General features: G+C 40.1%; 1 protein-coding gene across 1 annotated transcript in view; it reads left to right on the top strand.

Annotated features, from left to right (window-relative positions):
- LOC121628724 (NACHT, LRR and PYD domains-containing protein 12-like) overlaps positions 1-22,250 on the top strand; it is a 2,607,341-nt gene that overhangs the window by 1,978,510 nt on the left and 606,581 nt on the right. The window contains exon 9 of the mRNA XM_041967976.1: positions 465-584. Coding sequence (XP_041823910.1) covers positions 465-584 — 120 coding nt within the window. The remainder of the gene's footprint in view (positions 1-464; positions 585-22,250) is intronic.

Raw genomic sequence — 22,250 nt, 5'->3', positions numbered from 1 at the left:
ACTCAGCAAGGAACCAGCCATCACACGCAGCGCCTGCTGCAGTCTGTCCTCTACACTGCTGTACGTCAGGATGAATGAGTCATGTTGACCCAGGACACCATGAAATGTGTCAGAACCATGTTTGAGTAACAAATTACTTGTACATTGATTTATGCTGTACATTTTTATGGTTTACAAAGTCAAATTCTTTCACTCTTGGAGCGCTTTATCAATGTGAGTGCCGTCAATCCACCAGCTAAATTCCCACAATTCCTGGTCTGTGTGGAAAATTCCTGCAGAGGAAACGTGTCCTCTGGTGTCAGTCAGCTAGAAAAGCTGGAATCTGGTCTAAGAGGACTGATCCAAACATGAAAGCTTCTGATTCTCTGCAGCAGTTTGTGTGTTCAGAGCTTCTTTAGTGGTTTTCATCAGAGAATTTCTCACTGATTGATGTGATATGAATGACAACATGTTTGTGTTTGCAGAGGTCAGAACTACAGATGGAGAACAGAGACTCCAGAACTGGACTGTTTGTCTATGAAGAGTGACTCGTCCAAAGAGAAACCTCCAGAATTCAGTGATGGACCTGGACCTTCAGACTCACGGTAAGAGAAGTGAAACAGAGGTTTCAGGATGTTTGCTGATCTCCCTGAAGTCTCTAGAACTGCTGATCCTTGAACTCAACATTTCTGTGTAAACCAGTGAAAAGTCCTGTTAACAAGGTTCAGTCCAGGTTCACAGTCAAGATCATGTTTATTTATACATCACATTTAAAAACAACCAAAGATCTTCACATGAAATCAAACTATATATATATATATATATATATATATATATATATATATATATATGTGTGTGTGTATGTATATATATATATATATATATGTATATGTGTATATATATATATTGCTGCAGCAAGAAGGTTTAATGTGTCTCCCAGCACAATCTTCAGAACATGGGGGAGATTTCAGGAGACTGGTGGTTATTCTTGGAGAGCTGCACAGGGCCGTAGAAGGTCCTCAAGCCATCAGCAAGACCGATACCTGCTCCTTTGTGCAAGGCGGAACAGGCTGAGCACTGCTCGTGCCCTACAGAATGACCTCCAGAGGGCCACTGGTGTGAATGTCTCTACCCAAACAATCAGGAACAGACTTCATGAAGGTGGCCTGAGGGCCCGACGTCCTGTAGTGGGCCCTGTGCTCACTGCCCAGCACCGTGGAGCTCGACTGGCATTTGCTGAAGAACACCAGAATTGGCAAGTCCGCCACTGGCGCCCTGTACTTTTCACAGACGAGAGCAGGTTCACCCTGAGCACCTGTGATAGACGTGAAAGAGTCTGGAGAAGACAAGGAGAACGTTATGCTGCCTGCAACGTCGTTCAACATGACAGGTTTGGTAGTGGGTCAGTGATAGTCTGGGGAGGCATATCCATGGAGGGACGCACAGACCTCTACTGCCTAGGAAATGGTTCTCTGACTGCCATAAGGTATCGAGATGAAATCCTTCAACCCATTGTCAGACCCTACGCTGGTGCAGTAGGTCCTGGTTTCCTCCTAATGCACGACAATGCCCGGCCTCATGTGGCAAGAGTATGCAGGCAGTACCTGGAGGATGAAGGAATTGAAACAATTGAATGGCCTTCACGATCCCCTGACTTAAACCCAATAGAACATGTGTGGGACATTATGTTTCGATCCATTAGGCGCCGCCAAGTTGCTCCTCAGACTGTACAACAGCTCAGGGATGCCCTCACACAGATCTGGGAGGAAATGCCACAAGACACCATCCGTCGTCTCATTAGGAGCATGCCGCGACGTTGTCAAGCATGCATACAAGCTCGTGGGGGCCACACAAGATACTGAAAAGCATTTTGAGTTGCAGAAATTAAGTTTTTGAAAAAATGGACTAGCCTGCCACATCTTCATTTCACTCTGATTTTAGGGTGTCTACACAATTGAGCCCTCTGTAGGCTGAAAACTTTTATTTCCATTAAAAGACTTGGCATCCTTTTGTTCCTAAGACATTGCCCTGTCGTTATTTGTATAGATATCCAACTTCATATTGAGATCTGATGTATCTAATGTGTTTCTTTAAAGTGCTCCTTTAATTTTTGTGAGCAGTGTGTATATATATATATATATATATATATATATATATATATATATATATATATACATATATAGACATCAGCAAATAACATTAGCAAAAATATAAAACATCAGTACAAAATCTTGCATGTTAACACCTCATGTATATAAATAAGCCAGCTGATCTGTGGTGTTTTAAGCTTCATCTTGTCCACCAAGAAGACAAGAAAACACAATTTCACAGAGACTGAAGTTGAGGTGTTTGTTGGTGAGGTGGAGGCTCGCAAAACATTTTATTTTGGTGTCAGAGTAGTGGAATCACAAATAAACGAGAGGCTGCAGGGAAGGCTATTGTAGAAAAATTACCAAGAGTCTGGAATGAGTAAATGTATAAAAAAGTTTATTACAGGAGAAGTATTGAATACAGAATTATTCTCATGAAGGATGAGAAATGGAAGAAAAAAAAATGTTCTCAAAGTCAGTTCTCTGTACACGCCTCTCGTGTAGAGCAGACTTATCAACGCCATGAATTTAAATAAATGACTGAACATGGATAATGTACTTAAAACAAAACCATCGGGCTATTTAGTAGGTTTTTTCCTTTTTTTTTTTTTTTCTGCCTGCGGTCATTGTCTGCTACAGGCTCAGTGCTTCTCTATGTTTGTCCCGTCAGAAACCTTTATGGTATTTTTAGATCTCAGTTCAGCTTCCTCTTATTATTATTATTATTATTATTATTATCATTATTTAATTTTAAGCCGTCTTATACCCTTTTTTTTGTTTTTCTTTTACCCTTCGGACTCAGAGTTCCTTCAGCATGAACACACCTACTGAGATCTATTCAGAACAAAATTCTATTGAATTCTTACCATATTTGTTACTCATAAAATAAAATTACTTATAAAATCAAATAATTCTCCTGTGACAGAGTCACGTTGCCCATTTTTACCAAAAAATGGGAGGGATCCTCTTATAGTCGTGAACGTCTTCACGGACTCCGAGTAATAAGTTTACTCGGCCACTCTTGTCCAGTGGCCTTTTCCACCAGGGGACCTCTGCTGACCAGAGGATTTAACCAGCTGCAGGCCTGTAACCCGCCCAAACAGACCCCTCTGTCTCCAAACCAGCTTCACAACTTAATTAAACAAAGTACTTTTAACTCACCAGACTTATTTCAGACTATATTCAGAGTTCATTGATTTCGGCTGTGACTTCCAGAGAACCAAACGAGGGTCCCCCTTTCAAAAGCAAAGCCTGAAAATCAGGTTCAGGTCGGTCAGACACCGTCGTTGGGTCCCCCTGGTCTCTCACAAAATCCTGCCCGACAACACCAATTGTTGTAGAAAAATTACCAAGAGTCTGGAATAAGTAAAAGTATAAAAAGTTTATTACAGGAGAAGTATTGAATACAGAATTATTTGCAAGTAATGAGAGTGGTCGTCTCGACTCGTCTGAAGTCGAGAGAGACTCTGAGGAAGCAAGAGGAAAAACAATAGTTATACATTTCTGTAGAAAGAATCCTCCTTCCTGAAGATCTTGGGTGGACACACAACTCCACAGAAGAGACTCTCTGTCCACACACCACCATCTTTTATTCTGATCATTTTCTCAGAGAATGAGCAGTTTAGGAGGTGCAGGTGGAAATTGATTCCAACCTTCCTCCACTCACCCACATTATGCCATAAATGGTCAACGTAACATACCTAATCTTTTATAAATAAGCCAGCGGATCTGTGGTATTTTAAGCTTAATCATTAACATCAACTTGCAGGCAGATGAACTGGTCTTTAATCAGTCAGAGGAAAAAAAGATGTTTGTGTTTCTGAAGCAGCTAAAATCAAAGAACCATCAGTTTCGTCACAGAATGAATGCTGGATCCAAACAGAAACCTAGAAAATCTTTTACTGTCCTCTGATAAGTCACAGCTTCTGGACAGGGTCGACACTTCCTGATATTTTCAACAACAGTCAGAAAAACATTTTAATGATGAAGAAATGTTTTCACAGGAGGAAGAGGAGTGGTGTCTGTGAGGAAGAGCAGCTGTCCTGCTGTCCTTTGTGTCAGGACGTCCTGAAGGATCCAGTCTCTACCAGCTGTGGACACTGGTTCTGCAGACGCTGCATCAGCTCATACTGGGACCAGTCTGCTTCATCAGGAGGATCCTCCTGTCCCCAGTGTGGGAAAGGACCCAGAACCAGAACTGGACTGCAGACAGCTGGTCAGAGCAGAACTGTAGCAGGTCAGAAATTTCTGTTTAGATCTTGTTTTAACTCAGACGTGTTGTTAAACATTTCAGATCGTTATAAAGATCATCTCAGTAAAATCTGGTAGAATTTTTCTGGAAGACGTGTCCTGTGTTCTCTCTTGAAGAAAAATCCAAGTTCATACATTTATCTTCCATATTTGATGGTTTCTGATGCCTCCAGCTGTCTCTGTGTTCATGAACCAATCAGCTTTCAGGGCCAATCAGAGCAGCTAGAATCAGCCTTCATCCTCCAAAGACCCCCTGAACTGATTACATAACTTTCCAACCTTTTTATTCCCCTAGCTTTATGTAACAACTTTATGTAACATTTTGCTTTACGATGCAGTGTCACACACATGCACCTGGATATAAACACATTGGCTGTTTTGGACACCCATCAGCATGATTCAGCGAAAAAATACAAGAAGACATTATAGGAGAAAGAGAGGAAAAGAAGAGAAAAAGTGACAGACCAGGAGATACAACAAGAGTTAACATCAGACTGACCTACTCTCTGGAGAGATCTCTGAGAAGAGACAGGATGCAAGAATGATGCTGAACTAGCCGTTGTTAGGAGGCGCCAAAGTAAGAAAATCGGCCAAAGTTCAGTAGTGTTGCTTTAACGTGGCTCAGGTTCTGATGACTGTGGCTACATCAGCTGGTAACTTCACAAAGTTTCTGAGTTTGAGGAGTTTAATCAGAGTAGATGGAGCTGATGTGATGTTGGCCTCCAATGTTCAAGCAGTGGACGGTTCAGTGGATAAACTTGTAATAAAACCAGACGTTGTCATCAGACAGCAGCAGTCTGTATCCTGTTTGTCCAGCAGAGGTCAGTGTTTTACCACCAGCTGTCTCAGTTTTCCAGGTGAATCAGCTGTTTTCTACCTCAGTATTTTACTGCAGCATTATTTCTGTGTTAGTGCAGTTTAAAACAAACTGAAACTGAGCTGTGCAGCTGTGTTTATTTCATATAAACTTGGTACCAGCATGTTTCTACAGATAACAGGGACAGCTGTATTCAGGATGTGTGGCTGAGGAGGAAGAAATAAAGACACTGTGTGGTTCTGATGGATGACCTGCTGCAGGTTTCTGTCTCAGCTGATCCAGCTCATCATGGACAGAGAAACAGCATCACATTTAGATTAATGTTGGTTCAAAATGGTTAAAAATTAGAGACAAAACATAAGCTGACCTCAGGTCAGCAACACGTAATTATATTGATCCTGATTGAAATGATAGAAACTCTGCTGGAAGCTTAAACAAACAACCAAAAGGCTCCAACATGATTTTAAGAGTCTGTCTGTGTTCAGCTCTCAGGACGTTTGGAACTTCTAACTGAATCTCTGGTTTGACTTTAGTTTCTAAGCTGTTTTTACTTGTTTCGCTGTTTACTGACGGCTTCACTGTGAGGCTGAAGGAAAAAATCTACTGGGAAAAGAAAAAAATTGTAATTAATCTGATTTCTTTTCTTTTTGTCTCTATGTTCTTGTTTCCAGCAGATGTTGGTCTGCAGGAGGTTTTAGATGAACATAAAATCAGTCTGAGGAGGAGATGTGAACATGTGACTGAAGGAACTGATGGAACAGGAAGTAGAACCCTCCTCAACAGGATCTACACTGAGCTCTTCATCACAGAGGGACAGAGTGAAGAGGTTAATACCCAACATGAGGTGAGGCAGCTGGAGACCGCTTCCAAGATCAACACCCTCCATGACACTCCAATCAGGTGCCACGACATCTTTAAAGCCTTACCAGACCAACATGGACCAATCAGAGTGGTTCTGACCAACGGCGTCGCTGGTGTTGGAAAAACCTTCTCAGTGCAGAAGTTCACTCTGGACTGGGCAGAGGGCTTGGAGAACCAAGATGTCAGTGTGGTGGTTCTGCTTTCATTCAGGGAGCTGAACTTGATCAGAGATGATCAGTACAGTCTTCTTCAGCTGCTCCATGTTTTCCATCCAACATTACAGAAGATCCCAGCAGAGCAGATGGCTGTCTGGAAACTTCTCTTCATCTTTGATGGTCTGGATGAAAGCAGACTTTCTCTGGACTTCAACAACACTGAGGTTGTTTCTGATGTCACACAGAAGTCTTCAGTCAACGTGCTGCTGACAAACCTCATCAAGGGGAATCTGCTGCCCTCGGCTCTCATCTGGATCACTTCCAGACCTGCAGCAGCCAATCAGATCCCTCCTACATGTGTTGACAGGTTAACAGAAGTACGAGGCTTCACTGCTGTCCAGAAGGAGGAGTACTTCAAGAGGAGATTCAGTGATGAAGAGATGTCCAGCAGAATCATCTCACACATGAAGACATCCAGGAGCCTCCACATCATGTGTGGAATCCCAGTCTTCTGCTGGATCACTGCTACAGTTCTGGAGCACATGTTGACCACAGAGCAGAGAGGAGAGCTGCCCAAGACCATGACGGACTTATACTCACACTTCCTGATGGTCCAGACAAAGAGGAAAAAGAACAAGTACCATGAGGGACATGAGACGAGTCCACAGGAGCTGATGGAGGCTGACAGAGAAGTTCTTCTGAAGCTGGGGAGGCTGGCGTTTGAACATCTGGAGAAAGGAAACATCATGTTCTACCAAGAAGACCTGGAGCAGTGTGGTCTGGATGTCACAGAGGCCTCGGTGTTCTCAGGAGTTTGTACTGAGATCTTCAGAAGAGAGTGTGTGATCTTCCAGAAACCAGTTTACTGCTTCGTTCATCTGAGTGTTCAGGAGTTTCTGGCTGCAGTCTACATGATGCACAGTTACATCAACAAGAACACAGAGGTGCTGAAGATCCTCCTGGGTAGAAAACGCAGTAACTTATCTCCAGAGAATTTCCTGAACAGTGTCATGAAAACATCCTTTAAAAGTAAAAATGGCCACCTGGACCTGTTCACTCGCTTCCTTCATGGCCTCTCTCTGCAGTCCAACCAGAGACTCTTGGCAGGCCTGTTGGGTCAGACAGAGAACAGTCCAGAAACCATCCAGAGAGCCATAGATAAACTTAAGAAGATGAGCACTGTTAACATCAGTCCTGACAGAAGCATCAACATCTTCCACTGTCTGATGGAGATCAACGACCTCTCAGTTTATCAGGAGATTCAAGAGTTATTAAAGTCAGAGAAAGAATCAGAGAAGAGACTCACTCAGGTCCAATGTATAGCTCTGGCCTACATGCTGCAGATGTCAGAGGAGGTTCTGGATGAGTTGGACCTGATGAAGTACAAGACTACAGATGAAGGACGACGGAGACTGATCCCAGCTGTGAGGAACTGCAGGAAGTTTCGGTGAGTTAATGTGTTCATGAACTTTATCAGTCAGAGTAGATCAGGAGTTTTTCTCACTTCATCAGTCATTAGTGTTGTGGAATTTTATTTATCAAAGATCACACACTAAGTGAGAATCAAACAAAGTATTTTAATATGAGCTGATCAGCAATGAGAGTCCCACAGTCAAGAAGTTTTGGCTGCATGAGTCTGAACAGATACATTTGGGTTTGGTTTATATAAACTAGCATGAGCTGATCACATCAAGACAAATCATTAGTACTCTGTTTCAAAGGAATGTTACAAGAAGATTGGAAGGGGAGGTAAATGAAGCTCACTCAATTCTTATCTGGGTACAAGTAATCCTCCTTCCTCAGTAAAACACAAGACAAGGTTTTGTAACAATACAAAGTGCATGTGTATAAAATTTACCATTACAATCCCCCCCTTTGATTAAAATGCAACATGTTAATCAAACATAAAGAGAAAATTTACTCAAAGGACTCTAAACCACTAGCATCATAGTATAAAGAGATATCCGCTGGAGCATAATGACAAACATGGAAACTGAACGTTCTATTTAGCATATATTTGATCAGAAGAAGAACACAGCAAAATACAACCAAAACACAAAGTAGGAATACAACCAGTAGAGTAGCAACTCTAATCAAAATAATAACCCAGGAACCACTAGTAAGCCAATCCCAAAAATTCCACCCCTTAGAGGGCAAAGTAGCATTATTGTGGTAATGCAGAGTGTCCCAGAAATCAGTAAGGGCATCATGGATCACAGACAAGTTAACAGATGTATCAGGGACAAAGATGCAACACTGATGTCCAATCAGGGCACAAGTGCCGCCTTGTATAGCTAATAAAAATCTAGAGCCATCCTGTGTTGCAGGGACATTATTTTCAAACCTAAAATTCCTAGGATGTAATCTATTACCCATGATCAGAGTCCACAAAGTGGTATTCAAAGGGACTGGATATGGAATAAGAACTGATTGAGTAGGTGTGGCATGCGGCACCACTCCACAAACGTAACAACTGTCATTTGTCAATTTATGAGCAGACATATTAGCAACTTGCCACCAAAGATTATCAGTGTGGTCATGATGCTGAAGGGTGTGGTCTTCTCGGCGGTGCCTCCTCAAGGAGGGTGCTTCTGTCCCCTGCAGTCTTCTGGCGGGTTGGGACGAAGCTGGGGCGCGTTGTGTTGGACGAGGACCGGTTGGATCCAGGTACCAGAGGAGAAGGGTAACAAGGATGAAGAAGATGACACACGACCATCCCCTCACGACAGCCTGGGCACTTAATGTTGCCACGTGGAGGGTAAACTACCTCACACGGGACTGACCTCAGGGATTATTCTGCCCTGTGGTTGAGAGGTCAGCTGAAGCTGGGGTTGGTGTACCTTGGAACCTCCTGCAGTGGGATACGTGGATCCACGTGGACCTTTCAGCGACCTTCACGGCTGTGTGAGCGACCAACAGGACCTGGAATGGACCCAGCCACCTTTCAAAACGCCAGTGCTTTCTTCTCGTCTCCCGGAACCAAGACCCAGTCTCCCGGAACCAAGGAGTGGAGCAGATCTGATGCTGGCATGGCAGGCCTTCCTTAACCACACCTGTGAAAGAACTTTCTGTTCAAAAGGAATCAGAGATGTTATTGAGAATACCACCCCCCCCTTTTGGCACATGGTCCACCCCATGTGACAACCTAGCAAACCAGGGGAAGAAATGACAAGGAAGGCAGGGTTTTCCATCAGTAGCGCGCACAATACCTGCAGAACCAGGGGTGCATGGTGAAATAGTCAATTTACCAAAAAACTGATATATTTTCCATTTTTGTTAATATGTTACAGTATTCCAGATAAGAGTAAAATTGTACACAAAACATCAAAATTCCTGTATGCTTGAATCCTGGAGTTGCCTGTTCCGGCATCCCCCTGTGAAGACAATCCTCATCAGTATAAGCACATGTGTACAAGGTGATAATCATCTCCACCTGTAAAAGTTCTATCCCAAAATGTCATATGGGTCAAAGTCAGGTTTGAATGTAAAATGCACATACACATATTTTACAAAAGATATTTAGAGTAGATGTCTCCTCCTCCTGTAAACAGATTATCAGACCTGCTTTTCAGGAAAATAAATGTGTGTAACTGTGAATTAGCAGCATTATAAACCAGCAATCAGCCTTCTGTGAAAGCAATCCTGGATAAGAACCTGCAAGAAGTTCATTCAATATCAGTCCAGCAGTCGTCTGTCGTCAGGTCAGAGTCAGAAACTTTGTCAAAGTCACGTCAGTAGTTCTGCGCAGAAAAGCCAAATCAGAGCAGGTTAATTTTCCTGCATTCACGAGGATCCTTAGAGTTCATTTTAAATTTATTTGGAAAACATTAATTGTTTTGGAGATTTTTATTAATGCTTTCAACTCTAAGATGATATGGACTCAAACCCAATTGGAATTTCTTTGAATAATGTGTCCATCATCAGCCAAATTTGCTCGAGCAGAGCTTTTCTCTTTTAATCTTTTACAAAACCCTTTTTTCATTATTATTGTTATTTTTATAAGAGAATCAGTTTGAAATATTCATGGATATCAGACCAATATGAAACAAGTTTTTAATTTTTTCTCTTGCGGTATCCCAGTATTCATTTTATAGTGCATTTTCTTGTTTTAATGCAGAGCTAACAATGATCTAAAAGTAAGTTTTCCTGCCTCAACATTTGTTGTTTAAGTGTTTAAGGTTTTCTTTGTTTTACGTAAAGTAATTTCCATACAGTTACATCTGATGACAGTTAATAGAGGAGCTCTTTTAATGTAATTTAAATTTCATTTATACATTTTCTTTAGGTCTTAGGAAATTCCCTCTAAGCAATTTATTTATTGATTCATCTGTTTTCAGACAGATTTCAGATTCTTAGTTTGCTTGACTGAAAAATAAATCTATTATGCTTTTAGTTTGTATCTTTAAAACTGTTTCAGATTCAATTCTTGTTCAATATAAATTATAGATACAGTACCAAGAGTACTAAAGCCTTAACTTAAACCATTTGTGAAAGATAAAATAAAATAATTAGAACCCAGAGACACATGAACAGTTTTGGTGCAAATCACACACACTTTTTTCAGGAAATCAGGGGACTTGCAGTTTGCATCACCACAGAGAACCAAGCAGGGAAACTGCCGTTCGGTATTTACAGAAATGTACATAAGGATCAGTATGTTGGCATTTCCACCTCAGGCAGGAAGGTTTCACTCACTCTCACTACTTCAGCTGTAGGAATGAGAGAGATACCATCTTATCAGATCCTGGGTCAACGGTTAGACGGGTAATCTGGAGAAAATATAAATTCATGTGTCAGTGAGTCACCGTTAGGATGCGTCTGAAGGGATCAAATAAAGAAAATATTATTTTCATCTCGTTTTACTCATTTCTCTCCCTTATAAATGAGCCAATCAGTGTTGGATAACTGAGGAAAGGTTGTTGCCACCAGCTCACTAAACATGTTCTGTTCTTTCTAAATCATGAAAACAAAACAAGACAGGGTTAGTAGCTCATGTCATGTCATGTCATGTGATCATAGCAAGCAAGTACTTTGTTGCAGTGAGCGTGTGTGTGTTTGTTCATGTAAAGGTGTCTCTAGTTCCAGCTGTGAACTAGTCTTTTGTGTGTGAAATATCTAGAAGTGAAGCTTTCTTCTGTTTACTATTTAGCACTTTCTTTCCATAAAAAGATGTAGATCTGCTTAACTTCAATATAGGATTTTGAATGAAATCATTAATTATTTGTGGTAAGAAATCAGAACAATCTCACCATCATTCTGTTAAGTGGTCACATGACTGCTTCCATCTCCGAGTCAGCTCTGCCGTGGACCAGTCAGATGGCAAACTGCCTTTTGATTTTTATGGCCAATGACCCTTCTCACCACATGGATGTTCTCTCTCTGGTCAGTAGAACCGGATGGTTTTCCAACCTCGGGCCCCCAGCACCCACCTCTCTGTTCGCCCCTCAAAGTCCAGCGGCCACGCCACCTCGGAGCTGGACTACAGAGCTCACAGTCAGTTTCTTGTCCCAGTTTAGTCTTCTTGTCCTCTGAACAAACGCATGATCAGGAGCGTTGTGGAGGATGGTGTCCTACCATCCAAAAACAGATGTTTACACGTCCATCAAACATCTGGTTTCAGTCTCTTTGAAAGTAGAAGCAGAGGAACTCTGGTGGTAAATGCTGGATATCAGATGTCTTTGTTTCTTCTCTTGAATCTTGTAGAACATCAGGTGGTGTTGGTAGGAATGGGCATCCGTATCAGTTCGTAGGATATGGTGGTGATAGAAAGTTTATGTATATATATACATATATATATCAGTGGGTCTCTGCTGACTTTTATCCCGGCGGAAGAACTGAGTCGGGTCAGGTATGCAGCCTGTAAGCTTCAGGAGAGGGTGTCTCCGACAGAGATGGAGGGAGGAGGAAAAGAAGAAAAAGGACAATAGGGTTCATATTTATCCTACAGAGATTATGCATGTGTCTGAGGAAAGATGCAAGTGTTTTCTCTCAGAGATTTGAAAATGCTAAAAATAAATCTTGTGTGTGTGTGTGTGTGTATAAGCAAAAGCATTCCTCATTGCAAGCAAAGTGTCGTTCAGATTTAACAGATCTAATTTCCTTTAAGGTAAAAATCGTTCATGTTTGACAAGTTTAAAAGAAAACACAAATTAAGTAGAAAGAACGCAATAAAATTAAATCATTGTGATGAAGGTGTCCATAAGAAAAGAATGAAATTCTTATAAAAATATTTTATAAATGCAAATACAAGTCAGCTGAGACTCAAAAACTATAGTTTTTCAGATAGACCTATGGATAAAATGTTCTATTTTCTTTCACAATTTCGGGTTTTTACAACTCGAAATTGTCCTTGTGTGTATTCTGGAGCAGAGCAAAACATTTCCTCAGCCTGATCAGACCATTTTACATTACCTGGATCTTTTCCAGGCGTAAATTTAGCATCTCCTTCTAATTTAGTTTTTACTGTTAAAAGTACCATTTTATTTCTTCATGAGATTTCTCAATCCTACTTAAACTGTTAGACAGAGCTTCATTATTACCAGCAACGTGTCCTCTCTCTCCGCTGCTTCGGAATGTGAGAGAATCTCCAGCCACACACACACACTCACACACTCTTTGACTCTTTTTGTTATCTTCTTATTTGGTTTCAATTTTCTTTCCTTTTATGCTTCAGCAATACGCTTATTTTATTTATTATATATTTCTTTATTCTTTATTTATTTTATAAGGTGCACCTATTTGACATATTTATATATTTATTTTATTACTTATATATACCCTTAAATATTATTGTTTGGACCTTTTATTTTTTCATTTCCTTTGTTACATATTGGGGGGTCCCATTCACCCGCCTTCTCCTTACCAGCTGTGTTTCCTATTTTATGCAACTAGGACGTCTCCAAGTTGGATTTTTCTAACTTCGAGTAGCCCAACACTCAGGCACAAAAATTTCTAAAAAGCCTATTACTTCCATCGAAGTTTTCACTTCGATGCCGGACTTAACCTACCCTACCTCAGTAGAATAGTGACCTACCCTGCTTTCGCAGAATAGTGAAAACCTATCTTGTCTTAGCAAGATAGTGGAATTCCTACCCTATTTTCATGAGATAGTGAAAGAAGGAGTGGTAAATGAGACTCCGGTATGAAAACTTCTCACCGTGTGTGATTCTGGGTGCTGCTCCACACGCAGTCTTCGTTCTGGATATCAGTGGTGCCTGAACGGAGTCCCTCCACCGTCCCCTGATGGTTAAGGCTGACCCAGGGGCTGAAGAATCCTTCAGGATGCGCAATCACGGGTTCTGGTCCTCCGGTCAGTCACTCAAGATATCCTGCCGACAACGCCAAATTGTTGTGGAATTTTATTTATCAAAGATCACACACTAAGTGAGAATCAAACAAAGTATTTTAATAAGAGCTGATCAGCAATGAGAGTCCCACAGTCAAGAAGCTTTGGCTGCACGAGTCTGAACAGATACATTTGGGTTTGGTTTATATAAACTAGCATGAGCTGATCACATCAAGACAAATCATTAGTCCTCTGTTTCAAAGGAATGTTACAAGAAAATTGGAAGGGGAGGTAAATGAAGCTCACTCAATTCTTATCTGGGTACAAGTAATCCTCCTTCCTCAGTAAAACACAAGACAAGAGGGGTATTGCACGAAACCAAGATAAGGGATTAAGCCGGGATATGTTGGTTATCCTGGCTGAATTTAGCCCTAAGTCAGTTGCATGAAAGCAGCTCAAACTAATCCCGGCCAAGTTACTGTGGTGATTTATCCGCTGCAGCTAGCCTGCTCCAGACCAGGCTAACTGCTCAGGCTAAGATTAATCCTAGCGAGTCACCTGCATGTCCAACGTCAATTCTATAAGGAATTAATGTGTTTTACAGCATGTCCATGGTCTTCCTAAGTATGGCGCGTCATTTTAATCATCCAGTATTAAAATATTACATATACAGTCACTGTACATTTAATCCAAATCTGTTCGTAATCGCAACAGCCTTTTTATATGGATTCGAGTTGTAGTATTATTATTCTATTCTATTCTACAGTCATTTAGCAGACGCTTTTATCCAAAGCGACTTACATTTGAGAGGAAGAACAACACAAGTATGAATTCAAACAAGATGGGACGTCATAATTAAGTGTTAGTCAGACCGCTTTTGAGTCCAGTTAGACCCAGGTGCTGTCGTGTAGTGCTAGTGCAGTGCATATAATTTTTTTTTTTTTTTTGTCATTTTATTTAAATACAGGATCACGATTTCATCACACAATATCAACTTGGTCATAAGTGCATGATTTCATCAGGCCAAGTGTTATATTGCTATGCTAATGAAGACTGCTCGTCAAATTGCTGTCAGAGGTTTTATAAATATGTGTTTTATTGCATTAATTGAGATTACAAAACACAGCGGATGAGGTTACAAAGGTGTATTCAAAGAAATCCGTGACGAGGGCAATGTAGAATATATAGGTCCAACTCCCCTTCATCTGTTCCCTCTTCATAATGGCTTGCCCTTTTTCGGAGGATGTGCTGGACGAGGAAGCCCGCATCCTCAGAAGAGCATTCAGACGTGAACGAGTCTTCAGGGACAGCTCACATCCCCTGGCCTTTGGAGATGACTGTGTCATTGAGAGATACAGATTTTCGGTTACTGGATTTCCAGCAGTTTTCTGAGTGTCCGGCGTTTAATCTCAAGATCCAGCTCCATTCCTTGGAGCTTGCTCTTTTTGAGGCAGCTTTTAACATCTGCCAGCTCTATCGCTCTCTCCAGGTGCCCTGAATAAAGCGTCCTGACAGTTTGTGAGGTCTGTAAAGGAAATGTCAGTTAGCACAGCAGGATTTGTGCATAACGTAGATGTACTTTAGCCAATACTCACAATGTTACCAGGCCGCTTAGGAGACTGTGCAGCATCCGGGTCCTGCTACACATTTTCTCTTAGCACCACATCACTGACTTCATATCCTTCATGGAATAAATAAGCAGGCCAATCCCATAAAACTGACATGCCTCAAGCCTTCTGGACTCCACTGACACAGTCTCCTCATCTGCAGACGTGCATTCTGCAGCTGCAGATGTGCCTTCCCCCTGCCGTATACATGTAGCGAGAGGACTTGGATTAAGATTTCACAGAACATACCAAGCCGTGATTTCGAGACACTGTACTAACCGGATCATCTTCTGGTGGCTCCAAAAGCGTAATTGTGTTCCCAGACACTGCAAGGTTATCCAAAGTCAGACACTATATTATATTTGATTGTGTTCCATGTGCAGTAGAATTGCAGTACTTTGTGTACCTTGTATGAAGCGGACAGTTTCTGTGGCTGGGACAGAGTCAGTTATTGTCCCTCCCTGGATCCCCTCCATCACTGGCCTCACTTTATTTAAATGGAGGCCAGTTCCTCTGCTGGAGTCACATCCTGGCTTGGTGGGCCGCCCCCTGTGCCAGTTCTATAGGCCTTTTTTAAACTGCTACAATCATACAGACATTGAACATGTCAGCAGACACCTCATCTATTCACCTCATTTGTTCACGGTTATCTACTTTGGAGTCACTAACCAGCCTGCAAAATGTTCTTATATTTAATTTTTTCTTGCTGCCAGGTCCTTTTATGGCCAGACAGGTTTGTCCTTTATGAAGGACAGAAAGATAAAATAGATAAAAACGTTACATGAGGAAAATAGATTAAATGACACATTATTGTTTGCACCTAATCATACTCTACATTTCCTGAGTAACATGCACCTGCTTGTCCCTCTTAAAGTATACAACAGTTAGTGGATTTGAAAAGTAACTCCTTTAATTGTAGCCTAATTATGACAGTTCCAGTGGAGCACTGTTTATTAATTGTACAGTGTTTGACTACTTACGCATTGAGCCGGTCGGCTATTGTCTGCCAGGCTCTCTCGTGTTCTTTACTTATGGCATTGGTATTGCCTTTTTTCCTTATAATATCCTTAACTTCGTCAGAGAACTCCGTCAGGAGCTGTTGTTCAGCGGCCGTGACGTAGGACGCGCGACTTTTAACCATTTCCCCATCGGTGATTCTGTGAGCGATCGCGAGGTCTGCTTCAGTATGCCGTGCACACGCACTTATCCCAACTATCTTCACCTGGCTTAACCCAGCCGCACCTTCTCATCCTGGCTCAGCAAACGTGCAACCAATTAAGCCAGGATAGGCCGCGCAAGCTAGGTCAAGCTGGGCTTCCTTAATTATCCTGGATTTCTTTATTCTGGTTTCGTGCAATACCCCTAAGGTTTTGTAACAATACAAAGTGCATGTGTATAAAATTTTCCATTACAATAGTCAGATAATCTGAAATGATCAGAGCACCACAACAAGATTTAATCTGGAAAAGAAGAAAATTAAAGAGGAAATATGAAAATATTTAGAGATCTTCTTTAACTGTAAAGAAGAATAATTTAATAAAAATGTATTGTGTTTTGTTTCCTTCTTTTCCACAAAACTTTATCTATTTTCTTTCTTTTTTAACACTTTTCTGAACAATGAAAGGATGAAAGTTAGCAGCTCCTTGAGCTTCAACCTCCAGCTTTTAGTTCAGAAGTTCAGTGAAGATCATCACTGAACCACAGCTGTCACTTGATAACTGTTGTAGGTTGAAAGTTAAATCGATGAACACATGAATCCTCCTGGATTTGAGATGATGCAGCTCAGTCTTCTACATTCAAAGTATGACACTGGTACCAGATGAAGATGTTCCACTCCTGTGGATTCACAATATGACTGCAGCAGCATTACAGGGACCAGGCTGCTGAAGTCTGGGTGGACACATCATGGAAGCAAATCCTCTTCTCCACATGAGGAGCATAAAAACTGAACGCTGCCTCTCCATGTTTAGTTCTGACTCTGGGAACAAAAAGTAGACTTGATCCTGATGACTTGAGGGATCTGGTTGGTTCATAATAAACCAGAAGATCCTGAATGTACCCTCTGGAGTTTGCATGCTATTCAGATGTCAACCAAGAGTTCATACTCAGCATCTGTCCTTGTTTTCTCCATTACACACTCCCATTGGTAGTATGTGTTTTTCTGGGAATTCTAAGAATAACAATAGATCTATCAGATCCTTATTCCTGACAAACATGACTACATTACCAAGTGCAATTTCCTTTTGGAACCGTTTTATGGATGACATATCGTGGAGAGAAACCTGGCGGCTACCAAATCAATACCTAATTACTAACAAAGTAAAAGAAATTTCTTTTAAACTTATTCATAGAATCTATCCAGCTAAAAAATATCTCAAAGAGAAATTTAAATTAGACATTGATGTGAACTGTGGTTTTTGTAAGATGCTTCCAGAATCTGTTATACATTTGTTCTGGTATTGCCCTATTGTTCAGTCATTCTGGCAGAATCTGTGTATTTTTGTTGCAGAAAATATTGTTGAGAGTTTTGTACTTTTTTGGAAAGACATACTATTTGGAATTCAAAATGTCCAAAAACATGTGAATGCTATGCACAGATATATTATCAACCTTATTTTATTATGGGCAAAGTTTCATATCCACAAATGCAAGTATACAAGAAGGCAACCTTCTTTTCTTGCATTTATTCAGGATTTTAGGCAGTACATTTATTTAATTAAAGACTCTAAGAATCCAAAAGCTATTAAAACCTTTTCAGCCTTTGACAAGATAAACTGTTTTAATCAGGATTTTTCCCCCTAACTATTTCTCTTCCACCCCCTAGCGTTTCATAAAAAAAAAAAAAAAAAAAATTATATTTGAGATTATATTGTTGAATGTATTTGTACTACTGCTGTGTCAAGGACATATTTCCATTATCTTGAATATTTTATATACTGAAAATATTCTTTCAATAAAGTTTTTTTTTTGATAAAAAAAAAAAAAAAAAAAAAAGATCCTGAATGTGTTCTGGTTCTAAGCGACCAGGATCAGGATCAGAATGGGATTTTATTGTTAACTAAGTTGTCACATTAAAGGAATTTGTCTTGGAGTGAAAATGCTAAAACAAAAAAAGCTGGAAAGAAAAACACAAAAACAGACAGAACATAAACAGTATTCACAGGGTGTAAAGTATAAAATTATAAAAATGTACACATCTATATAAAAGAAAAGGTCTGTACACAACAGTGTGTAGTACAAAGGAGAGGTTTAAAGTCTGCAGGTCTGATAGAAACTGGAGAGATTTATTGTGTCATGTCAAACAGAGACGAGATAAGATGAATCACAGAAATAAAGAACAGATGTTCACAAACTGATGTTTCTGTTTTTTTCATCACATTCAGTCAGTTTGTCAACAATTTTTCCTTCATTAAAACTGACTCCATTTTCTCTGATTACAGACTTGCTGGTTTCCAACTCCTTGAGGCTGACTATGAAGTTATCGCCTCAGCTCTGAAGTCCAACCCCTCCCATCTGACAGAGGTAGACCTCAGTAACATCAGGCTGGAAGATTCAGGAGTTAAGAAGCTGTGTGATGGACTGGAGAGCCCAAACTGTCGACTGGAGACTCTGAGGTCAGTTCATTGGAGCTGTTGTAGCTTTTCTATACTGATTTTTAAACATCGTTTACTATTGAGTCCAAATTGATTTAATAAACACTTGTTACACATTTATATAAAAAAAGTTTCTTCTTGCTGTTTTTTTTTCTTCCAACTGCCAAGATTTTTTTCTTTATTGTACAGATTAAAAACATTGTAAAAAGAGAATCCAAGAAAACAATAAATTCACTGAGTCTTAAGTCATAAAGCTGTGAAAACATGACAGCTGAGTAATTTACTTCTAGAAACTGATGTTAAGACCCAGTAAAACATTTTTTATATTTAGAAAAGTTTCCTGTTCCTTCCAAAATTCATCCTGACATTTTTATTTTCTTTAAAACTTGAACAATTTGGCTGCACAGCATGAGTTTGTATGGATGGAGCCTCTGGTGGAGCTGCAGAGTTTAAGAGCTGAAGACACTACATCTTTATTAAAGCAGCAGCATGTTGTCTGTATTAAACACCAACATGTCAGTGTCATGGTCTATGTGACCAGAGGCCTGTACGATTATTAACATATCCTAGATATCTCTCTGTTACCTGGATTGACTTACCCAGACATTTGGGATCTGAATAAGCAGAACCACGATGGTATTTACTAACTAGGTAATTCAACTCAGGGTTTTCCATCTAGATCAGTGCGCGCTGACTCAAAAGGGGTGGAGTTTGCAGCATCTGACCAATCACAGACATGGAGAATCCCTGCAGAGCAGCTACTTCACCATGGCAGAGCAGACAATTATTCTTCAGAAATGTGAAGAATTTAAACACATCATCCAGGCCAAAAGCAACACTGTTACCATAGCAACAACTAGGAAGGATTGCTGGCAGAAAATTGCCCACTCCTTCAATACTTAAATTCACAAATTTATATCAAATTTATTCATGGGACAATATAAACGTACAGCACTCTGCTCACTCAGTTTAAATTTATTACAGCACAGACGTTTCAGACAGAGAGTTTCCTCCGTTCCTTCCTTTCCTTTATATTTTCCATTCACTTCTTTAGTATGGGGGTATTTTTCTGTCTTTAATCAAGAGTGTAATTGTTTGCTTTGAGAGCAAGATTTCTGGTTTTCACGCTCAAATGACCCCTGAAGAAGGTGAGGACTATTTGCTTGAATTATCTTGTATTCTATTGGCTGGAGGAGGTTTGACAGACAGCTCTTTCTGCAACCCAAGAGAGAAAAAAATATCCACGAGCAGAAGTTTTGAGAGAGCAGAGAAAGTGTCCGAGTGTGAGGGAAAGAGACCAAGTCTGAGCGCAGAGTTTCGAAAGGAAGAACAATATATTTGAAAGCATGAGGGGACTTTCTGAGTGTGAGATCAGAGTTTTGAGAGAACAAGATGATATTTGAGAGTGAAAACCAGAAATCTTGATCTCAAAGCAAACAATTACGCTCTTGATTAAAGATTGAAAAATACTCCCATCCTAAAGAAGTGAATGGAAAATCTGAAAGAACTGGACCTGAGCGACAACAACATGACGTCTGCTGTTAAAGATGTTTGTGGATTTCTGGAGAGTCCACACTGCAGACTGGAGACTCTGAGGTCAGACACCATGTTTTATTTGTTTATTGAGATTAATACCATGTAAAAGTTGTTCTGGTCTTCAACGTAAAGTCTGTATGAAGCAACTCTCCACCATCACTGATAGAAATGAAGCAACTTTGACTTGATTAGAAAACACTTTTCATCCCAGCAGCAGTTATCTTCACTCACATGCATTAATAACGACATATTACACCCAAAAACCTCATCACACTAATAATTTAACAGAAATCATTCTCAGTTGATTTTCATTTCATTAAAATGATCTCTGTTACACAAGGTCAGTTCACACTGAAACAGATATTCCTGTTAAGTGGATTTAAGTAAAATACAAAGAAGAATTTATCTGAAGAAAAATAACTTGATTGATAAAATGAAATAAAGTTAAGCTATGACCTAACTTGTTGCTAGGTAACAGTGGATGGAAGGAAGTTGTGAGAGTGTGTGAGCAGCTTTCCATCAGGTGAGAAATGTGTGAAAATGTGGAGCAGAGTCAGTGTTTCATAGCTCTGCAGCCAAAGAGAAGCTGAGAAGGTGAACTGCTACGACCCTGTGCAGGTGATCCAAACACAGACACAAAGGATGATTACTGAACAGCCATGAAGGAGAGAGGCAGGGATGCTCCATCACTGGAGATAAATGCTGTTCTGTTTACCTGCTGTGTTTCTTTCTTCTGCTTTATTTATTCACAGCACAGAGTTGGTGTGAAGAGCTTGTGTGTGAATGTAGGTTGAGAAACAGCAGATAAGAAATATGGAGCTGAATCACAACCACAATGTTTGTTTGTCTGAAAAGTATTTCAGTCTTCAGGAATAGAAGTTGATGAATCAACAACAACAAAAACATTAAAAATTAAAATAAATGCAGCAGAAATCTTTAAATTTGAGCTGTTAGCTGAGATTCTGACTTTCTGTGGATACCACACATGTTTACAGTTACATTACAGACCTGACGCTACACCTGGAAACGAGATGTTAACCCCTTAACTCCCGGTAGTGGAGGCTGCAGGTTCAGAGGTGTTAAACTAAACAGTCAAGCTGTGGGGAAGTTACGACTCCCGGTTGCTGATTCAGGACTGTTACCGACCGATGCAGGGCTTCGGTTAGAAAGCTGACGAGTCATCCAAGAAGATTTAACACTTTACTTAAGAACATGCAGATACAGGATTACAGCTGTGGGCACGCAGGTGAACAGTATGTACAGGCGACAGGAACAGCAGGGAAAGGTAATGGAAGGCAGGGTAAGCAGGGTAGGCTGTTGTAGGCAGTTTATCATCAAGGACTGCATTAAGGCGCTGAACGCATCGTATGACCTACGTTGTTAACCGGAAGCGGAACTACTCTATATATCTATATATATATAGTATATATATATATATATATATATATAGTATATATATATATATATATATATATATATATATATATATATATATATATATATATATATAAATATATAATCATTACAAATAAAATCTTAAATAAATGTGGTAACCTTATTTTAGATTTGCCACAAACACACTCTCTACCAAAACTAATGACCTCATTTGAACAATATGGGGAGTTATCAGTATACAGGTTAAATATAGAAAAGACTCAATTATTGCCCATCAGAAGAAATAAAAAGTAAGCATGCTTTAGTGTGGCATACTGACTCCATTAAGTTCCTGGGTATTAATATTCCAAGAGACTCCACAAGACTATTTGAATACAACAACTTGCCTGTACATAAAAACATGAAAAATAATTTGACAAGATGGAATTTAATCCCTTTAGTTCAGTTTTAGTTCAACATTGGAATCTTTCAAAATGAAAATATTACCAAGATTATTATACTTATTCTACCGATAGAAATTAATCAGAGCCAATAGGAAAAAAATCATTTCCAGATACATATGGCAAGGAAAAAAACAAGGATTAGATTAAAAACTTTACAGCTAAGTAAAGATAAAGGAGGGTGGGGCTTACCCTCTCTAAGGGACTACTTTTTTGCAGCACAGATGAGAGCAATCATATAC

Source organism: Melanotaenia boesemani, chromosome 18 (genome assembly GCF_017639745.1).
Source record: "Melanotaenia boesemani isolate fMelBoe1 chromosome 18, fMelBoe1.pri, whole genome shotgun sequence".
NCBI classification, from domain to species: domain Eukaryota; kingdom Metazoa; phylum Chordata; class Actinopteri; order Atheriniformes; family Melanotaeniidae; genus Melanotaenia; species Melanotaenia boesemani.
Note: the sequence above shows the minus strand (reverse complement) of the source record. Positions and strands in the feature narration are given on the sequence as shown.